The sequence below is a fragment of the Palaemon carinicauda genome, chromosome 22 (genome assembly GCF_036898095.1).
Source record: "Palaemon carinicauda isolate YSFRI2023 chromosome 22, ASM3689809v2, whole genome shotgun sequence".
NCBI classification, from domain to species: Eukaryota; Metazoa; Arthropoda; class Malacostraca; order Decapoda; family Palaemonidae; genus Palaemon; species Palaemon carinicauda.
The window spans coordinates 66,184,806-66,206,494 of NC_090746.1; the positions used below are offsets into that span (position 1 = coordinate 66,184,806).

Below are 21,689 nucleotides of genomic sequence, written 5' to 3' on the forward strand. Positions count from 1 at the left end.
TGACAAACCTTGTCATCAGAGTAATATGTCTGGTTTCCGTCCAGCCTACAAGTTCCTAAGCTTACAGGAATAAGGGCCTTGACTTGGTGCAATTCTCCATAAGATAACTAGAGTTAATGGCAGTATATTTAAATTACCTTCCATAATGTAAAATATTCTGAGCAATCTCTCTGTCCTTAAAAATGATACGAGGCATAAGGATGTCTTTGTCTTTCAATATGCACCCATAAATTGCTAAGTGGATTTCTATGAATATCCCTATCATTTGCCATGGTCCGCCGTGTAGGCACTGTGGGAATCAGTGCAATGAATTTTGGGTAAGATGTTGAAATACAGTAAACATTTTTTCAAATAAAGTTGTTTCGATACTTAGCCAGCATTCATTGGATCCCACACTCCGCCCCACATCAAGAGGGAACAAAATGGGCATGAGGGATTCAAGATGGCTGACTAGCCGCCATGACATATGGTGGTATTATCATTTTTAAAAAGGGGGATGTACCAGCCTGTGGTTATTGAGGTATAGATATAGGAGGGGTAGCCATAACAACCCACTACTATTCATCCTAGTTTTTTAGTTTGTCAACTGTGCATTCATTATGTATTTCACTCTAAATGATGGGTAAGTACTGTATTGAAATTTTAAATTTTGTTGTTAGAATTCTGTTTTCTACCTAATGTTTTTACCATGTTCTACTGCATTGAAATGGAACTTGAGACTCATCTTATGAAGGATAGATGTGTACAGAAAAAAAATATTTTCAAAATTCTACGTAATTTTGTTGATATAGAGCTTGCTTTCTTTTCAGGGTGGATAATTTGTTTGATATTATAATATAACATTATAAAGGAAACAAAAACCTCAAATGTTAATGTTAGATTTTTTTTTACTCCTTTTTGTTTCAGCAGCCATCTCTCTCCGACACAGAAAAATCGGGTGGTTCTGCCATACAAATGGGAACACCGATCAATCCTTTGTCAATAGAAACGCCCACCAAGTAAGTAACTTATTCTCTTTGTTTTAGAATTATGTTAATGATTTTGATACAGTCAGCCCTCGCTCTTCGGCCGGGTTAGGTAACAGAGACAGGCACAAAGAGCGAGTATCCGCGAATACTTACTGCCCTATGGTGGGATATCTCCTAACCCTACCAACTCACTGCCCATTGCCTACGCGTTGTCAAGTAATGCACAAAGTGCTGCCTAATATTGTATTTACTTGATTTCTATCACAGTGTAAGTATTTTGTAATTGAATGAAAATATTTCTGTAAATGTATAGTACTGTATATGTGCACATGTACACTACATACTGGACACAGTACAGTACATAACACTATAAAAGTCATTTGGGCACTTATAACAACAAAATACTGTTGTTCCTATCTAATATAACACTCGCTGATACTGTAGTATATCTTATTGTAATATGTGTACAATACTATCACTAGAGTACAGCTTAACTGTACTGTGTGTTTGCTGTTTTCATTCAGACAGCTCACTGCACACATAGCCTACATTTACAAATTGGAAAGTATAATACATGTAGTATTTTACGTAGTACTTTACTGTATTGTTAAAAGTACAATACATGTAGTATTTTACGTACTGTATGGTTAATAGACAATAATATACAATACTGTACTGTAATACTGTACTGTACAATATGTATATAATGATATTGCTTTTAATATCAACTAAGTGTACATATTTTATATAAAGACCACTAACCATTTTCCTACGAAGTTCTACACAGCAGTCTTAAAGTTAGACGCAACTTCTAATGTGTCATCTCTCTCGCAGTACTGTAGGGAATCACACATCTACAGTGCATTACCCTATGAATATAAGCAATGTCCATGAGTAAGGTATGCACTACTGTATATAATTACATCACTTTATTACATGAAAATGTGATTCTGCACAGAAAGGAACGAAGCGGAAGATGCACTCGTGAGGAGAGAATGCAAGACTGAGGCTGAGTCAGTGTGAGTTGGGATGTTGTGGTGGGCAGAGAGAAAAGTGTCGCAAAGCGATCTTAGTGAAATGGAGCGTGGGCTTTTTGAAATTGTCGCACCGCCAAAGTACTTCTCGCGAACTCACAAGTATGTGATTTTTATTTGATAGGTTATACTGTTCTCTGTCGCGAAGGAGTGAAATTGCGAAGAATGAACCTGCGAAAAGCGAGGGCGGACTGTATATCCATATGTACAGTTCAGTTAGCCACAGGAATTCCTGGTATACCTCGCTCCGAAGAAGTGTATCTAGCCACACCCTTACTGCCCAGAGATTTTCTGTATTTTTCCCCTACCCACCATCTCTGCCATCTCTCCCTTCACTATCTGTTTGGTTACTCACTGCGAAGTAAAGGTGTGACAGGGTCCACTTCTTTGGAGCTAAGTGTGCCAGGGACTCATGTGTCCAACTGTACATATACAGGTTGGGAATCCCTTATCTAGAATTCTTAGAACTAATGTTTCAGGTTTTGCATTTATTTGGATTCCAATTGGGGTACTTCATTTTCGTATTTGTATCTTTACGACAAATTTTATCGTAGGTTTCAATAGATATAGCTCAATATTTTTATTTTTTTAATGCAATTATGTGTTTAATAAGAGAAGTCACAACTTTCACTGATTGAGAACTGTAAAATCGACCATTGGCACCTCTTCCTTGTGCTAAGAGCCACCAAGAAGTCATACCCTAATTATTTTTATTATTTTTTCAATTGAAAAATACTATCGGAAAGTGAATTAGATATGGAAAAAAGAAAACATTAGTCAAGTAGCAATAGATGTACTTTATATTCATGAAAATATTTGATCTGTGCAATTATTTACAAGATACAAGAAAATAATAACTTTTATCGAACGAGTAATTTCTTGCACCTCTGTCTTTCTTTCAGGAAGAACCAAGAATTTGTAACGTTAGTACATATAATTTTCCTTTTATTCATTCAGTTTATTTTGCTCTTATGTAACAGTTGTAAAGTAAAATAAGTATTTGAAAAAGTAAAATATAACTACCCTTCATTTACTTTACATAACTATTTAAATATAAAAAGTACAGTATTTTGAAATCCCATCTTGAAGATAACATGAAACAATGATTTTCAACTGTCACAATAGGGCACAGGGATGTTCATACTGTATAGCAGTGTCTAGTAGATCTACAGTAGATTAAGAGGAAAATATTCAGGCACACTATCCTATCAGTTATAGATTATTCTCACCATCATAATGTTTTAGTCCCCAGTTTTAAATAGATGAAAAATCTGATTAAGATATTTTGTACTTACCAAAAATGTTTGAAAATCATTGCTGAAAAGATGAATATGTACAGTACAGCACCACATGCTAATTTTTATCGGGAGGAATATCATCAGCAGTTGAAAGGCCTGGAAGTAGATGCTCTGTAGACGAGAAAGCAATATGCTGTTTCTTGGTGTCATATACCGTAGCCTCTGTATCATGGTCTTCCACTGTCTTGAGGTAGTTCTCATGCTTAAGGGTACACTCAGGAACTCTATCTTATTTCTCTTCCTCTAGTTTTTTAAGCTTTTATAGTTTGTATTTGTATTTGAAAAATCTCTTTTAATGTTATTACTGTTTTTGAAATATTTTGTTTTAATTGTTCATTACTTCTCTTGTTGTTTTATTTCCTTGTTTCCTTTCCTCATAGGGTTACCCTATTGAAGCCCTTGGACTTAGAGTATCTTGCTTTTTCAACTAGGGTTGTAGTATATCTAGTCATAATAATAATAATGAGGGATTTTATTTTATTTTATAAACTGTCATAATTTCTAGCATTTTATGAATGTTGGCTTCTGAAATCCATCAGTGAAACCATCACAAATTTTTGGCACATGTTAAGGATTGACATACCTTTTTCTCACTTGACTTGCAAGATCCTTCAATTTCACTTTGCCCATCATTTATAACTAAAAATTGTTGAAAGCCAACTGGAATTCCAGTCATATGCAAAAGTATTCTTACTTGTGCGATTCTATGCACTTGCATCTGTGTATTTAGCATCTTTCATGTTAAATTCATTTGGAAACCACTACATTGCACACCCTGATGTTTGTTCACTGCTGGCAGTTTATTGATTAAGAAATAGTCCTTATACTGTATTTACTTTTCGACAATGAAAGGATGCCTTTTTCACCTGACTGAATTAATCAAATCACATTTGGGGGAAGTAAACGGCTGAAACATTTTAGGTGAGAAGTTCATCTAGAGGATGAGTGAACAATTATCAAAGAAATGTTAAGTCTTCCAGTCAGCAGCCAGTCTGGTTTCCCTGCAGTGGACATGAACTGCTGGTTTTAAATATTTGTGAAACCAAGTAAAAAAATATCCTTGGAGACCCATGCCCTTTTTTTTACATTTGATTGTAGATTGGTATATTATTTATACCTTTAAAAAATTGAGAAAGCATACCTTCTGCTACTACAGCTTGTTGCACTTAATGCATATCTGTGTTGCATTAGCAGGTCTGAGAAATATGCCATCTTATTGTGTCACTACTGTTATAGCAGTAGATTGCCTGGTTATCTTAGGCATACAATTATTTCATGGCAAGGCAATTAACCTCATGATACATATGATTCAATCATCTTTAATTTTTCTTCAGTGAGTCTAATTGGAAAGGGATCTCTGGGAGTGGTATCACTCGCCCCAGTTTTAATACCAACACCCTTTAGAGGTGAGCGAGCTGGATATATTCCTAGCATTCCATGCCACTTTTTTCTCTGGTATATTTTGCAGTATTTATACCTTTGAAATGGTGCTTTAAGGAGCATTTCACTGGGCAACACAGGTTCCTTGCCCAGAAATAGATTTTTCCTTCATCAAAATCCCTTTTATAGGACATTCTCTTTATGATTTATGAGTTTATTTTTGTTTGTTATTCCATTTAGGTATTTTATTTTTACTTTTGTATTTCTTTTGACTGTTGGTTTTCTTTTTGAACCCTTTGGGCTTTCAAATTTATGCTTTTCCAATTTGTGTTGCAGTTTGCCAGTGATAATTACTGTATATTTCGGCCTATGAGGTGACCTACAGATAAGACGACCCCCAAATTCTAGGCAAAAAAATCTTGATTTTAGTTGATATCGTAGATATAAAACAACCTTTAAAAATCGAAACTCCAAGGTTATTTGTTGTTTTGCATACCTTGACCTTAAAAATAAAAAAACCATGAAATAAAGCAGAGTATTAACATGAATATCAACAAAAATAACATCATCAAACCTTTTGTCATGCTTACAGGTGAATGTAAGCATGCCGGATTATTTGAAACGTTCCAAACAATTTAAGCGCTAACTATGCTTATCAACGAACAGAAGCAATCTGTAGTTTGTACGTTTAGAAATAAAGATTAGAGGATATCCAAAATGTTGTTGGTTAACAATGGCCAGTTAGCATAATAACAGCATGCTAATGAATGATAATGGTACATACATACATATACCAAGGCACTTCCCCCAATTCTGGGGGGGTAGCCGACATCAACAAAGAAACAAAAACAAAAAGGGGACCTCTACTCTCTACATTCCTCCCAGCCTAACAAGGGACTCAGCCGAGTTCAGCTGGTACTGCTAGGGTGTCACAGCCCATCCTCCCACATTATCCACCACAGATGAAGCTTCATAATACTGAATCCCCTACTGCTGCTACCTCCGCGGTCATCTAAGGCATCGGAGGCAGCAGCAGGGCTTACCGGAACTGCGTCACAATCGCTCGCCATTCATTCCTATTTCTAGCACGCTCTCTTGCCTCGCTCACATCTATCCTCCTATCATCCAGAGCTTCCTTCACTCCATCCATCCACCCAAACCTTGGCCTTCCTCTCGTACTTCTCCCATCAACTCTTGCATTCATCACCTTCTTTAGCAGACAGCCATTTTCCATTCTCTCAACATGGCCAAACCACCTCAACACATTCATATCCACTCTAGCTGCTAACTCATTTCTTACACCCGTTCTCACCCTCACCACTTCGTTCCTAACCCTATCTACTCGAGATACACCAGCCATACTCCTAAGACACTTCATCTCAAACACATTCAATTTCTGTCTCTCCATCACTTTCATTCCCCACAACTCCGATCCATACATCACAGTTGGTACAATCACTTTCTCATATAGAACTCTCTTTACATTCATGCCCAACCCTCTATTTTTTACTACTCCCTTAACTGACCTCAACACTTCGCAACCTTCATTCACTCTCTGACGTACATCTGCTTCCACTCCACCATTTGCTGCAACAACAGACCCCAAGTACTTAAACTGATCCACATCCTCAAGTAACTCTCCATTCAACATGACATTCAACCTTGCACCACTTTCCCTTCTCGTACATCTCATAACCTTACTCTTACCCACATTAACTCTCAACTTCCTTCTCTCACACACACTTCCAAATTCTGTCACTAATCGTCCAAGCTTCTCTTCTGTGTCTGTAACCAGTACAGTATCATCCGCAAACAAAAACTGATTTACCTCCCATTCATGGTCATTGTCGTCCACCAGTTTTAATCCTCGTCCAAGCACTCGAGCATTCACCTCTCTCACCACTCCATCAACATACAAGTTGAACAACCACGGCGACATCACACATCCCTGTCTCAGCCCCACTCTCACCGGAAACCAATCGCTCATTTCATTTCCTATTCTAACACATGCTTTACTACCTTTGTAGAAACTTTTCACTGCTTGCAACAACCTTCCACAAACTCCATATAACCCCATCACATTCCACATTGCTTCCCTATCAACTCTTATCATACGCTTTCTCCAGATCCATAAACGCAACATACACCTCCTTACCTTTTGCTAAATATTTCTCGCATATCTGCCTAACTGTAAAAATCTGATTCATACAACCCCTACCTCTTCTATAACCACCCTGTATTTCTAAGATTGCATTCTCTGTTTTATCCTTGATCCTATTAATCATTACTCTACCATACACTTTTCCAACTACGCTTAACAAACTAATACCTCTTGAATTACAACACTCATGCACATCTCCCTTACCCTTATATAGTGGTACAATACATGCACAAACCCAATCTACTGGTACCATTGACAACACAAAACACATATTAAACAATCTCACCAACCATTCAAGTACAGTCACACCCCCCTCCTTCAACGTCTCAGCTCTCACACCATCCATACCAGATGCTTTTCCTACTCTCGTTTCATCTAGTGCTCTCCTCACTTCATCTATTGTAATCTCTCTCTCATTCTCATCTCCCATCACTGGCACCTCAACACCTGCAACAGCAATTATATCTGCCTCCCTATTATCCTCAACATTCGGTAAACTTTCAAAATATTCCGCCCATCTTTTCCTTGCCTCCTCTCCTTTTAACAACCTTCCATTTCCATCTTTCACTGTCTCTTCAATTCTTGAGCCAGCCTTCCTTACTCTCTCCACTTCTTTCCAAAACTTCTTATTCTCTTCATATGAATGACCCAATCCCTGACCCCACCTCAGGTCAGCTGCCCTCTTTGCCTCACGTACCTTGCGCTTTACTTCCACATTTGTCTCTTTATATTTTTCATACTTCTCTATACTATTACTCTGCAGCCATTCTTCAAAAGCCCTCTTTTTCTCTTCGACTTTTACCTTCACTCCTTCATTCCACCATTCACTGCCCTTCCTCATGCTGCCTCCAACAACCTTCTTTCCACACACATTACTTGCAATCCCAACAAAATTTTCTTTTACTAACTTCCACTCCTCCTCTAAATTGCCAGTTTCTCTTACTTTCACTTCGTCATATATCATTTTCAACCTTTCCTGATATTTACTTTTTACCCCTGGTTTTATTAGCTCTTCAACCCTCACTACCTCCCTTTTACATCCACCTACTTTATTCCCCCATTCTTTTGCTACAACTAATTTTCCTTCCACCAAAAAATGATCAGACATACCGTTAGCCATACCCCTAAACACGTGCTCGTCTTTCAATCTTCCAAACATTCTTTTAGTTATCAACACATAATCCATTAATGCCCTTTCTACTACTCTTCCATTTGCCACTCTTACCCATGTATACTTATTTTTATCTTTCTTTTTGAAAAAGCTATTACTTATCACCATCTCTTGCTCAACACACATATCTACCAGTCTCTCACCACTCTCATTTTCACCTGATATGCCATAGTTCCCAATGACACCTTCTACCTCTCCAGCGCCCACTCTAGCATTTAAGTGACCCATGACAACTACATAATTCCTTCTACCCAGTCCTTCTACACACCTAGTTAATTCATTCCGCTCTTCTTCACTTTTCTCACTACAGTACCTGGCCCATACGCACTGACAAACGCCCAACATTCCCTACCCAACCTAACCCTTACCCACATTAACCTAGATGATATCTCCTTTCATTCCACTACTTTACCTGTCATCCATTCACTCAGCAATAAAGCCACACCCTCTCTCGCTCTTCCCCTTTCAATCCCAGACACTCTACCAGACATTTCACCAAACATCACTTCACCCTTTCCTTTTATTTTCGTCTCACACAAGGCCAATACATCCATCCTTCTATTCCTAAACATAGTTCCAATTTCACATCTTTTACTCTCTATCGTACTACATCCACGCACATTCAAACACCCCAAAACTAGAGTGCGGGGAGCAGTCACTCTCCCCTCAGCTCCATCTCTTTGTCGATGTCTCACAGGATGTAGATACAGGAGAGGAGGTTCCTAGCTCCCTCGTCCCGTCCCTTTTAGTCGCCTCTTACAACACGCAGGGATAACGTTGGCGCTATTCTTGTTTTTATGCCCCCGCGGCCACAGGGGGCAAATAACATAATAAATGATAATGGTAAAAACGAGAAAAAGACTTTTATCTTATTCAGTCTTTTCTTGACTTCTATCCTAACCATTTAAATTTTCTTTTATCAAGTTACAGTCATATCATGGAACCACCAGCAAAAAGAAGGAATTATGAGGCTACTTTTAAATTGAAAGTAATAGCAGTAGCCAAGGAATCTAACAACCGTGCTGCTGCTAGACTATTCGATGTGACTGAGAAAATTGTACGAGAATGGAGAAGGAAGGAGGAGGATTTACAAAAAATGCCTAAAAATAAATGTGCAATGAGAAGAGGGATCACTTCTTGGGCAAAGTTAAAAGATAATGTTGCAGAATAGATTAGTCAGCAGAGACAATATGGCTATATTGTAACAAGGAATCAGATAATGTCTTAAGTCAAACAAAGAAGAGAGTAAAGATTTCAAAGGAACAGTAGGCTGGTGTAGTAGATTTGTGAACAGAAAAAATTTAGTGATAAGAAAGAAAACAAAAATAGCCCAGAAAATCCCGAAAGATCTGATCACAAAATAACCAGTTTTCATAATTCAACTAAGAAAAAGGCATGAATATCCATTGGTCGCACATTGGAAATACGGATGAAACTCCATTGAATTTTTATATGGTTGGCAATAAAACGGTGAGTTTAAAAGGAATAAAAACAGTACAGATTAAAAGTACAGGATATGAGAGGACAAGATTTACTGTGGTATTATCCTGCATGGCTGATGGTACGAAATAGAAACCTATGGTTATTTTTAAACGTAAAGGAAAACCCAAAGTATTTCTTTTTGGTGTTTTTGTTCATTTCCCTGAGAAAGGGTGGATGGATGAAAATGGTGTGAAATTATGGATTGATAACATTTGGAACAGACGTCCAGAAGGTATACGAAACAAACACAGTACGCTGGTATGGGATATGTTTCGGAGTCACATATCAGTAAATTCTAAATCCCGGTTATCTCAAACCAACACTGATATTGCAGTAATTCCTGGTGGTCTGACTTCTGTATTACAGCCACTTGATGTCAGCTTGACCAAGCCTTTTAAAGATAATGTTATGTTGTTATGGATTGAGAGGATGATGAATGGAGAGAAGTCTTATACGAATGGTGAACCAATGCGTGCTTCCTCGTTGGATATTCTTTGTGAGTTTGTTGTGAAAGCATGGGTGAATGTTGAATTTGAAAGTGTAATGGGATCATTTAAAAAATGCAGGATATCTAATGCTATGGATGGTACTGACGATGATGTCTTGTACACTAGCGAGGACGAAGACGTCGACAACTCATCAGATTCAGACTGGAATCCATGCGACGATGGAATTTGCGATGAATCACCTAATATGTTTGAGAAAGTTTTTGATACAGAGAGTGATGAATGTGAAGAGTTTGAAGGCTTTTGATTAAATATAATGATAATATTAGTGTTGGTTATGAATAAAACAGGAATATAGTAGGCTTTGTTATTTCTCTCAATATTACCGTTTTTACGCAACTATTGTAATTGTTCTTAATTCTACGTCAAATTTGTATTTTATTGAGAAATAAAGGTTGTCTATGATCCAAAATAGTAAATGTTTAATAACTGATTATGTTATCCTGTATGTCACTTTGGAATTACCAGAAAAACCGTGGAAATATAAAGCTAATATGAGTGCTCCCAGAAGTCTTTTTTACATGTGCTGCTCAGCTGATCAGAACACTTACATTTTACTGTGGAATTATCTGGTCAGTGGTTTTATTACATTATTAGTGTAACTTTGTAGAGTAAATTGTTTCAAATATAAATATTTCCTTTGATAGTTACCATGAGGCAGTTATCAGCTTAGGCTAGGCTATGGTATCTAGTTACCGGTACCGCTACATCACAGGATTAAAGGTTCAGTTTTTGTTACGGTTAAATTAGATGACAACCATTTTTGGGGTGGTTATTTTGGTTTAAAGGGTCGTTTTATATGCCGAAATATACGGTACCATTGTTTGAGCTGCTATTAATCCAATTTTGGGCTCAGCCCTGTCATTCTGATGGAAGGTTCCTTTAGGTAGCTTTCTAAGGGCTATTTGGCTACAGTGATACTCCCAGAGAATTAACCACAGGTTTCCAGAATTCTAACTCCTGGCATGAGTATCCTTAATATAACTTTTAAGGATATCTCATAATATCAGGGGACGTATTTCTTGATACGATACATGGTAATCTTCACCCCGAATTGATTTTACGCTTTGAGGGGGGGATTAGTGGCGAAAATGAAGGGGAGCCGTTATCAAGGTTACCCGGTGGATCCCCTCCCAGTACTACTACGGCATATTATTCCTTTTAACGTAGCCATTTAAGCACAGTGTTCTCCCACGTTGCTCTCGGTGTTGTTACTGTTTTTAAGGAATATTATCATGCAATCTCCAGCATCTTCATCCTCAGGAAAGTTGAGTATTTAATCTTTCCTGTGTATAATTTTTTGCTCCCTTCTCACAGTTAAATTAACATAATTTAGGTGTGTTAAGCGGAGCACTGCCATCCCTGGAGGCGGCCATTTTAAGACCGCTGTCGTACGCCATAAATGCTTTACTGTATTTAGTTAGTAGTATGACGTTCCCGGTAATTAGCTATAAAGAAGTTCTAGCTAGTTAGGCAAAATTATACTAGTGAAGATAAGCTTTACACATGTAATATTTCCTCTTCCGAGTAAACATTTCTATCGTATACGATAGGGCCTCGGTGGTACTAGCGTAGCCGAGATCCAGACTCGGGTTAGGATAGCCTAACTTGTTTTAGTATACCTTAGTAACGTTATCCCCCGTTTAACCTCTTGTATCGTTTTCATTAATTTGGTCGGAGATATAGATATCTAGAATTACTGTAATAGTATAATTCAATACGCTTCTCATTTTAGAGAAATGAGGATAAACCCTTCCTTCCCCCTGAGTGCTGCCAGCCCAGGCGACAACCCTATCTTCCGTCATCGCCATCAAGTAGTGTACTCTGGCTTGACTTGGATAGTGTTTTCTGTCTATTTTCTTTGCCATACGACAGTAACTCGGGGTATTCTGTCTTGTTGCCAACAACGCTACTGATAGGGGAATAGTCCTTCCCCTGCCGGTTACATCGTTGCCGGCATAGTAAGTTCGTCTTCCTTAGTCCACAACCGAAAGTGGATTAGTATAATTGCGGCCACCTTTCTCCCTTGTGGACTAGAAGACATGTCTTATAGCCGGCAATGTCTCAGGCTAGGGAATCGTTATTCCTCTACTGCCCAAGACGGCGCCGGTATAGGAAACTATGCTTCCTTGATTTACAGCCGAAAGTAGGAGGCATACCTGCCGCCACCTTTCTTTGTAAAATATAAGACCCTTCCCCTTCCCCTTCTGTACTTTACCGGCAGGATTCCTGTGGCCGGTATTCTACAATCACCCCGCTTGCCTGGCTGACTGGGTTACCGGCCGGGCTCCTAAAAAGGCGGTTAGGTTGCCGCTTCGACCATCTCCCTAACGGAAGCTAAGCTCTGGGGAAGGTTGAGCCGGCCCTGACAGCTACCATTGGGAAACCCATTATACTTTTGAGTATTCTTCAGTCCTCTCTTGGACTGCCATCCACAAGCCCTGTAACCGGCAGTACAGCCGGTAACAGAGATTGTGGCTGGATGGAAGCTAAAATCAATGTATTCTTCCCCTTCCATTTGAATCCTCATTCTGGAAAGAAGGCGGTGGAGACAGTAGTCCCTACACCCCTAATTATTGTACTGAACTAAAATGATACGGTAGTCCTTCTTTCCATTCTCTCTCTCTGTCAGCAAGTGCCGCCAGGTACTAGCCTAACCCGGTAGCATACCGGCAAAACTACAGTATAAGACAATACAATAGCCAGTATTCCTGCAGTATAAGAATACAGCAGTTAGAAAACTACAGTATATAATGATACAGTAGTATGAAATTTCCAACATACTCTGTGTATCCTTTCACCGTCCATTGTTGAGACTCTTTAAAAAATGTTGAAGTGAAGTATTCCTTCAACATTCTGATGAATCCTAGATCATCGGAACACCAATGATTACCTGTCAGTATTAATATTTTACAAATGGTGGAGTTAGTGTTAGTATCCACTGACTCCGGCTTTACATACGAGAGTTATTCCACTCTGTATTTTCCCTAATAAGGAAACTAAAAATATTAATATTGTAGGAGGTCACAGCAATTGCCTGGAGGGTAAACACTGATATGTGTCTTTCCTACTTCTTTTCTAGCTTACTATCCTAAGCTATGATAAATAATAGTAAAGTATACTATTTTATGCATGTGTAATTTTATCAGTGAGATAAATTACCCTATACTCATTTCACTCTTTCTTTCCTTACAGGAGGAGGCTAAGGTGAAGTGTGCAGTGCTGTTCTGCAACCACAAAAGTAGGTACTTTTGTGGCCACAAGATGTGCAGGTCTGATGCCCCCTGCTGCATTGCACATGACAAGGCACAAACCATCCTTACCAAAACCCAGAAAAGGGGCCGGATATACTAACTCCAAAGTCTTAGCATTGAGTAAGAAGCATCCAACCTTCATTGCTCCCTCCTCCTGAGCCTTCCCCCTTTCGGGGAAAGCCCTAGACTGTGTCATGAGAGCAGTCGAAGAGGGCAAATCCTGCCCAATCCTAGAGAAAGGCAAACCATTATCTCTAGCTATGCCCACCTGCGAGGAGAAGTGGAAAGAGTTCCATCTAACCTCCGTCTCGAAGTTGGATCCGGAGATAGCAGGCCAGCAGTTAAATGAGAACCTTCCAAAGTGGCCAAACCATCCTTTGAGAAGGGAACAGGAGACGAAAGATAGTCTTGCCGCCTCCCTGTCTCATCAGAACTGCTTAGAAATGTGTGCTGGCGTTTAATAACATCCCACCCTTGTGATGGATTTGTAGGCTTTTCCCAGGTCAAAAAAGGACTGGTAGAGAGCATGTGTTTGCCGCAACAACGGTGAAACGCGAACCCAGAAAACTGATTTTAGCATGTATCTGGGGCTTAGACCCTTTCCCACAGGAAGTGGTCCAAGAAGTCATTACCAAAGCCACCACGGAGAATGGGAACCTGCTCCAAAAGTGGGGCATGTCCTCAAAGAGAAGATCATCATTAGAACTGCATAATTTCTGACCGTGACCATAATCACGGTGCCTCAAATGGTAGTCCAGCCGTAAACCACCTTCAAGATGGTCTCGCATCAGCTGGTAGCCAGTCACCTGTATTTAATCCAGGCTTTGAAAGGCACTCGACCACCTTTCTGCCCTACAAAGGTAAGGGCCCTAAAAGAGGATCCTCCAGAAATCCCCCAAGGGTGGAGGAGGACGCGGTCACAGAAACATGTCCTCAGGAACCTCTAAACAATAAGAGGTTCCAGGTAGGAGGCAGACTTTTCCACTTTTGGGATCGTTGGACTTTCGATCCCTGGGTCCACAGCCAAATTACGAATGTATTTTGTTGGAAATGGAATAAAAATCCACCCCACTTTTCCAAAATTCTTCCAACACTTCACCCCCCTTATTGGAAAAACATACCTCAGAACTCTTGAACAAGAAGGTAATGAGGAAAGCTATGTCCATCAAAATTCCAGGGAAGGCTGTTTTGTGTTCCCAAGAGAGACTCGGACAAACCCAAAGTCATTCTAGACTTGTCTCCACTGAACAAGTTTATCGAGAACAACAAGTTCCGGATGCTTACAGTGCAACACATAAGGACCCTTCTACCAAAAAGGGGCATATACAGTCTCAACAAACCTGGCAGATGCTTACTGGCACCTACCAGTCAGTCCACCCCTCTCCTCCTACCTAGGATTCAGGCTACAGAAGACAAAATTTGTCTTCACAGCCATGCCCTTTAGACTAAACATATCCCCAAAGGTATTCACAAAGCTAACGGACACGATCGTCCAGCACCTACGCTCCGAAGAAGTACAAGTAGTAGCCTACCTGGACGATTGGCGGGTGCGGGCAGTATCCAAGGCTACTTGTCTGCAAGCGGCCGGAAAGGTGATCCAGTTCCTGGAACACCTGGGCCTCAAGATTAATCGCTAGAAGTCTCGCTTTTCTCCAGCTCACAAGTTTCAATGGTTAGGAATCCATGGGAACTTGGTCACAACACCTCTCCATTCTATTAAAGAAGAGGAGAGAAATAGCAGCATTTGTCAAGAGACTAATCCAACACAAGAGGATTTCAAAATGCTAACAGGAAAGAGTACTGGGCTCTCTCCGGTTCGCAGTAGTGACAGACCCGGTGCTAGAAGCACAGCCAAAGGATGCGCCAGGAGTCTGGAGAAGATACGCATCAAACGCTCGAAGAGATCAACAAGGTTGACACCGACCCGATTGCGCACGCCATTAAGGCCGTGGTCAACGAATAAGAGCCTAGCACAGACAATTCTCTTGCAACCACCACAAACATCAGTGGCGATACACACGGAAGCCTCCCTGAAAGAATGGGGAGGCCATCTACATGAAAGGAAAGGGCAAGAAATTGATCATTCCTTTTCAAAAAAAAAAAAAAAAAAATAATAAAAATTTTCACATCAAAATCTTGGAGGCTATGACAGTCCTCCTGACGTTGAGGAGACTATCCCCTCGCAGAACATTTCACATCAGATTAGCTCTCAACAACGAGGTGATAGTAATACTGTATGTCTAATCGACAAGGCTCGAGTTCACATCACATCAACCACATAATGTTAGCCATCTTCTGCCTGGCAAGGAAGAGAAGATGGCATTTATCAAGCAGTTCACCTTCAAGGGTTCCGCGATGTGACGGCGGATGCTCTATCCAGGCGGAAGCCAATAGAGACAGAATGGTCCCTAGACGCAGACTCATTCTCCTTTATTTTCGATAAAAGTCCCAGAACTGCAGATCGACCTCTTCGCAACGAGCGACATCAAGAAACTACCTTGTTATGTATCCCCTTATGAGAACCTTAAGCAGGAGCGATAGACGTCATGTCTCTTGACTGGAACGGATGGAATTGAATTTATCTGTTTCCACCAACCAATCTCCTGCTAAAAGTCTGCGACAACCTAGGATCCTGCAGAGGAACAGCTCATGTAGTGGCCCTCAAATGGCCCAAAAACAATTGGTTTCCTCTAGTTCTAGAATTGAAACTGTAGCTGTTTCCTCTGCTGTACCCAGTTTTATCCAAACGGGTGCAGAAATCGGCTGTTATATTTCATCCTCGAGAACCAACAACCTGCATCTCATGATTTTTTCGCCCTAGCAGCGAACAAAAGTTTGGGATCTCGAAGAATGTGGCCGTCTTCATTGTAGAGTACCAGTCAAGTCTAACCATGAGACAATGTGGATTGTCTTGGAAGAAAGGGGTAACCCTTGTGAAAACAAAGGGACCAACAGAAATTTCAACAGGTTTCTGTCTCTTTCTTCTTTTACCTACTTGAACGAGGCCTGACTTCCACTACCATAACCACGTGTAAGTCGGCCCTGACCAGACCTCTTCTATACGCCTTTGAGACGGACCTCATAAGCAAAACCTTTTTTTAATATACCAAATTATGCACTAGACCCAAGCTGGCAACCCCTCCAAAGTCCATTACATGGGGGTTGGTCAAAGTCTTGCACTATGCTTCGAAACTAACAATGAGGATTGTACTCTGAAAGAACTAACACAGAAAGTCAATTTTCTGTTTGAAATAGTCTCAAAAGCTAGAGTTAGTGAAATATTGGCCCTATCAGGGATGTAGGCCATATTCAGTTCACAGAAGAGGGAGAACTGAATCCTTTCCCCGATCCTATTTTTCTCGCCAAAAATGAGCTGCCCACCAAAAGGTGGGGTCCTTGGAGAATCTGCCCACTGAAGGAAGATGTCTTACTATGCCCATTAGGGTGTCTTAAGATCTATCTTCGTAGAACTTCAGACTTCAAGGAAGGACAGCTCTTCCGAGGCGAAACCTCAGGATCAAAATCTATCCCTAAAATAACTGAGAGCAATGCTCACCTACTTATTCGCAGAGCGGATCCTGACAGGTCACCCGCAGTTCAGGATCCCAAGAAAATTCGGTCTTCACGGAACTTCTTCCAACACTATACGAAACAAGTACAGTACATAAAATAGACATGTAGTGATGGCGGCGGGTAGTTTTAAAAAAACCCGTCATCTGAGCCTGCGACGAACAGTGAACTGCTTTGGGAATTTCCAGTGCATCGGGTGCATGGGTACATTTACCCTCTAGTGCAAATCACAACGATGATTAACACACTGTTCCATATTGGTGCATATCTGACCGATAACACCAGTGCTGAGTGAACGTTGCGTCACAGTGTTCATGCATTTCCAAAATCTGTACAAGTCAGTCAGATTTGGTTTCACATCTCCATTGAGTGCCATCATTTCGATGAAATTACATATTTTTCCGACAGTAGAAAATATGGACCCTGATGTGTTTTCAATGCCGGATCAGATTCATACGTGATTGTAACTATAATTGATAATCTAGTTACAAGGTAAAATACTAAACGTATTTGCGTCTTATTGCTGTTATCTCAGTTACAGGCGAATAAAGTATATTAGAGTTTTAATGAAGCCCTAGAAGGGCCCAACCTGAAATCAGAGTACAGATTTCCAAGGGATTAAAAAGGTAATCTCTGAGATTTACCGTCTTTCCCTATGTAGATACAAACTTTGAATCCTTATATTCGAAGTCGACACTTTCCCTGCAGGGGGCAGGAAGCCCTAAGCTAGTTCCAAGCTTAGTGGATATGACAAATAATAGTAATGTCATGTATAAAGGTCTAGGAGACCATATAAGGAACTCATTCAAAGTAAAGACACTCATGCAATCCCACAGATATACTGTAGTACTTTCAAGTAATTCTCTGGAAAATTTCTATCAGGACAACATGGCTGAGCCCAAAAAACAGATTTTAAGCAAAGCGAAAAATCTATTTGTTCCAACATGGAGTACTTACCTTGAACTACTTTCTTAGGAGTATCTGGGATCTCCTCTATCCGACCAAGAATTTTGCGCAGGCCCCCCATCTCCGTTTTCCCTTGTCGGGTCCCTCCGTGGCGGAGGGATACGTGCCCTGAGGCGCCCCGGGGTTAGCGCGTGGGTGCGCTACTGGGTTGTTGTCGTCAGTAAGCATCTGGATGCGGCGTAGATCACATCTCGCCACGCTCTCTCACATCCCGTCCGACTCACCATTGTGTTTCACGTGTTCCCTTTGTGTTTTCCCGTTCCTATCCCTTAGTTCCCTTAGTTATGTTGCTTGTGGTTATCCTCATGGAATCCCAACACCGTTGTCCTAGTGCCAAGGCCAGTAAGTCATGCGGGGCATGGCTTTCTAAGGTTAACGTCGATCCGCACACGTTGTGCACCACGTGTCGAGGCAGTGTGTGTTCGCCTGATTCCACGTGTCCGGAGTGTGAGTCCTGGCCGGAACTTCAATGGACGTTGCACAGCACCAAGAAGAAGAAGGCATCGAAGCGGTCACCGAAGAAGCCTGATCTCGGTTCTCCGATAACGTCTCCTTCAGCTTCTTCTGAGAGCGGTTCCACTTCCCCTTCCCCTACCCAGAGTAGGGGATGAGGTAAGTCCGTTGCGGGGAAACAGCCCATTGCTGTTCCCCATGAGTCTGATATTGATGAATCCAAATGCGTTGTGCCTACGCAGACGAGTGAGGAGTCTGCTATTGTTCCGGGAGTGCTTTCGGCAGGACCCATCTCGAATGAGGATCCGGTGTGGGGGAGTTCAGGGACACCAGCTCCTTCCTCACCACCTTGTCAGTGTTTTTCAGGGGGCGACCAGGACAGGAAAAGACGAGCCACGTGCTCTTCTGACCCGGATTCCATTGTGTGGACAGCGCCAAGGACGCCCTTCAGGTCACCCATGCGGCAAGACGAGGAGTTTTCTGACTGGTTTGCCTCACGTGGGTCACTGCTCACACGTCTGGCACCTTCTGTTTCGCTACCTCTTGATGTTATGCAACCCGTCACCCCGGTAGCACAATTGCAAGCCCCCATGTTGGTGGCAGAGGATTCATGGTCCTCGGATAGCTCTTCATCTTCTTCGTCTTCCTCGGACGATACCTCATCCTCCAGCTCTTAGTCGTCGGAAGACTCCAGTGACCAGGAGATTAAGAAAAAGAAAAAGAAATCAAAGAGGAAGAAGTCGAGCGCGAACTCAGACCCGTCTAGGAAGAAGGCCAAAGTTGCAAAGAAGAAGAGTTCCAAAAAGAAGAGGGAAAAATTGTTCAAGTTTGTTATTCCCCCTTGTGGGTCGAACATGGCTCTTGCCATTCCAGTGCCTGCCTTGGCGGATGCTGGAGCCGCTAACCTGCCTTTGCCCAGTGTCTCTTCGGCTCCGTCCATGCTTCGGATGCAGCTGTTGGCACACGCTAGCTTTTCTTTGCCCTTGCCCTGCAAGTCATCGGCTCCATCCATTCAGCGGAGGCAGCCGCTGGCTCAGCCCAGCAGCAATGTGCCCATGCCCAACGTCTCACCGGCCCCATCCATGCATTGGATGCAGCCGCTGGCACAGCATGGCAGTCACTCTCCACGGATTCTCCCATGACGGCTACCACCTCCTCGAGGGCTCCATCCCTGATGGAGATAGCCGCTCCGTCGAGTAGGCCGGATACCAGGGATACGACCGCCCCCACCTATCCATCCATGATTGAAGAATCAACCGACACGGCAGATCAAGTGGTAGTGGGCTTAGTGGATGCTGGAGATTGTTCACCTGATGAAGCATCCTCATATAGAAAAGTTTTAGCCCTTATACGGCATCACTACAGACGGGATGAGCCCAAACCATTCTCGGAGCAGGCCTGGCTTTTGGGTTTGGGTAGGATGGTGGACAACCTTATACTGTACAGCCGAAACCATCCTTGACCCTACCAGTGGCTCCAGAGGTGTCCCTGGGCATGGACCACGTCAACCGTTTTGCCTCGGGACACAAGAACTCCTTCAGGTCCCAAGAGTCCTTCAAGCTCCTGCCCTGGCTTAATACCCAAAAGAAATTTTATGTGCCGGACGGGCTGCCTGCAGGGCCTCGAGCAATGGAAGAAGCCGTTGCGGCTCTGATCAAGGGCAGCACGGATGACAGAATCCTTACTGCCCCCGTGGTCTTCTTACAGGCGGAGGCCACTATAATGGAAGACACGTCTCAGGACATCATCAATGTGGCCTCCTGGTTGGACCTGTAGGCATGCACTTTAGCAGGCTTTCACCTCTCCCACGATCTCTCGGTGCCTGAGAATCAAGCCCTAATGCATGAGCTCATACGCTCTGGGGGCAAGGCGATGAAATTCTTGACATTCCAGTCCTTGACGCAAACAGCAAACTGGATCTTGAGGAGAGAGACAGTTCTAAAGAGGCTCCCTCGTAGACTCCCCGAACGAGAGGCCAAGTTCCATCGGAATGCTCCGGTGTGGGGTGAGACCCTGTTCCCCCTACAGACGGTAGCAGAGACCATGGAGAGAGTGGGGAAACTGAAGGACTCAGCTGAGCCTAAGCAGCCAGCAACAAGACGCCCTCCACATAGGAGACCGTCTGTGGACGGGGCCTACCCGTCTACGCCACCAGCTAGACAGGAGGCCTCCTCCCCTTCTTGGCATCAGTCCTCGCGGCCCTCCCACAGAGGTGGTGCCCCAGCCCAGTCCTCGTTTAGGCAAAAGTACTTGGGCTCGAGATGAGACTGCTCAAGCCGTCTCCCCAGAAGGAAATAGGAAGCGAGGCCCCCTACACCTTCCCACGCCACAGGTGGGGGGATGCCTCGATTACCATTGGCAAGCATGGCGGGACAACAGTGCGGACCCATGGTCCGTGTCAGTCCTCAGGGAGGGATACAGGATTCCTTTCCTGACAGAACCTCCTCCTCTGATTCCCGAGCACCGAGCGGAGTGGCTGACCCCTAAGGATCACATGAAGAGAGTAGCCTTGCAGGAGGAGGTGTCGGCCATGTTGAACAAAGGAGCTCTGCAACCCGTCCAGGAATTGTCCCCAGGGTTTTACAGCAGGCTCTTCCTGGTAGAGAAAGCTACGGGGGTTGGAGACCAGTCATCGACCTCTCGGCCCTGAACAAGTTCATCAGAAGACGTCCTTCAAGATGGATACGCCGAAGTCGGTACTGGCAGCCTTGAGGGAAGGGGACTTCATGATGTCCCTGGACCTCAAGGACGCCTACTTTCAGATCCCCGTACACCCCTCCAGCAGGAAGTTCCTCGGGGTGAAGTGGGGAGCCCAGTCTCTGCAGTTCAGGACTCTCTGCTTCGGCCTGTCGACGGCACCTCAGGTTTTCACGAGGGTATTCACCGTAGTATCAGCCTGGGGACACAAGCAGGGCATCAGGCTGATCAGGTACCTCGACGACTGGTTGCTTCTTTCAGCCTTAGAGGCAGCCTTAAAGGAGCAGGAGGCAAAGCTGTTACAGTTCTGCTGGGAACTGGGGGTTACCATCAATGTGGAGAAGTCCCAGTTGATCCCCACCACCAGGATGACGTATCTGGGGATGGTCCTGGACTCCCAGGTAGCAAGGGCATTTATCAAGAGAGACTGGACAATCTAGACCACATAATTCGACCATTCCTTTCAAATGCGCCAGTGAGGGCCAAGTATTGGCAGCGACTCGTGGGCCACCTGGTCTCGTTGGAGAAGCTAGTTCCTCAGGGGAGGCTCAAGCTGAGGCCGGTCCAGTGGAATCTGAAGGACCTCTGGCCACCAGGAGACCCGCCTCAGTCCTTACTCATGATGACCCCAGCCACCAGAAACATGCTCCTCTTGTGGTCCAACAGGGCAAACACCCTACGGGGCGTGCCGTTCGCTTCCACTCCTCCGGAGATGTTGCTCCTCACAGACGCGTCAAAGGAGGGGTGTG

General features: G+C 42.8%; 1 protein-coding gene across 7 annotated transcripts in view; it reads left to right on the forward strand.

The window, feature by feature from the left end:
• The window catches only part of LOC137616496 (uncharacterized), a 249,094-nt gene that overhangs the window by 148,794 nt on the left and 78,611 nt on the right, over positions 1-21,689 (forward strand). For 6 of the 7 annotated variants that reach the window (XM_068346317.1, XM_068346311.1, XM_068346313.1 and 3 more), the window contains one exon: positions 907-998. In XM_068346317.1, the coding sequence (XP_068202418.1) occupies positions 907-998 (92 nt within the window). The remainder of the gene's footprint in view (positions 1-906; positions 999-21,689) is intronic. The other variant, XM_068346312.1, reaches the window with a different exon arrangement.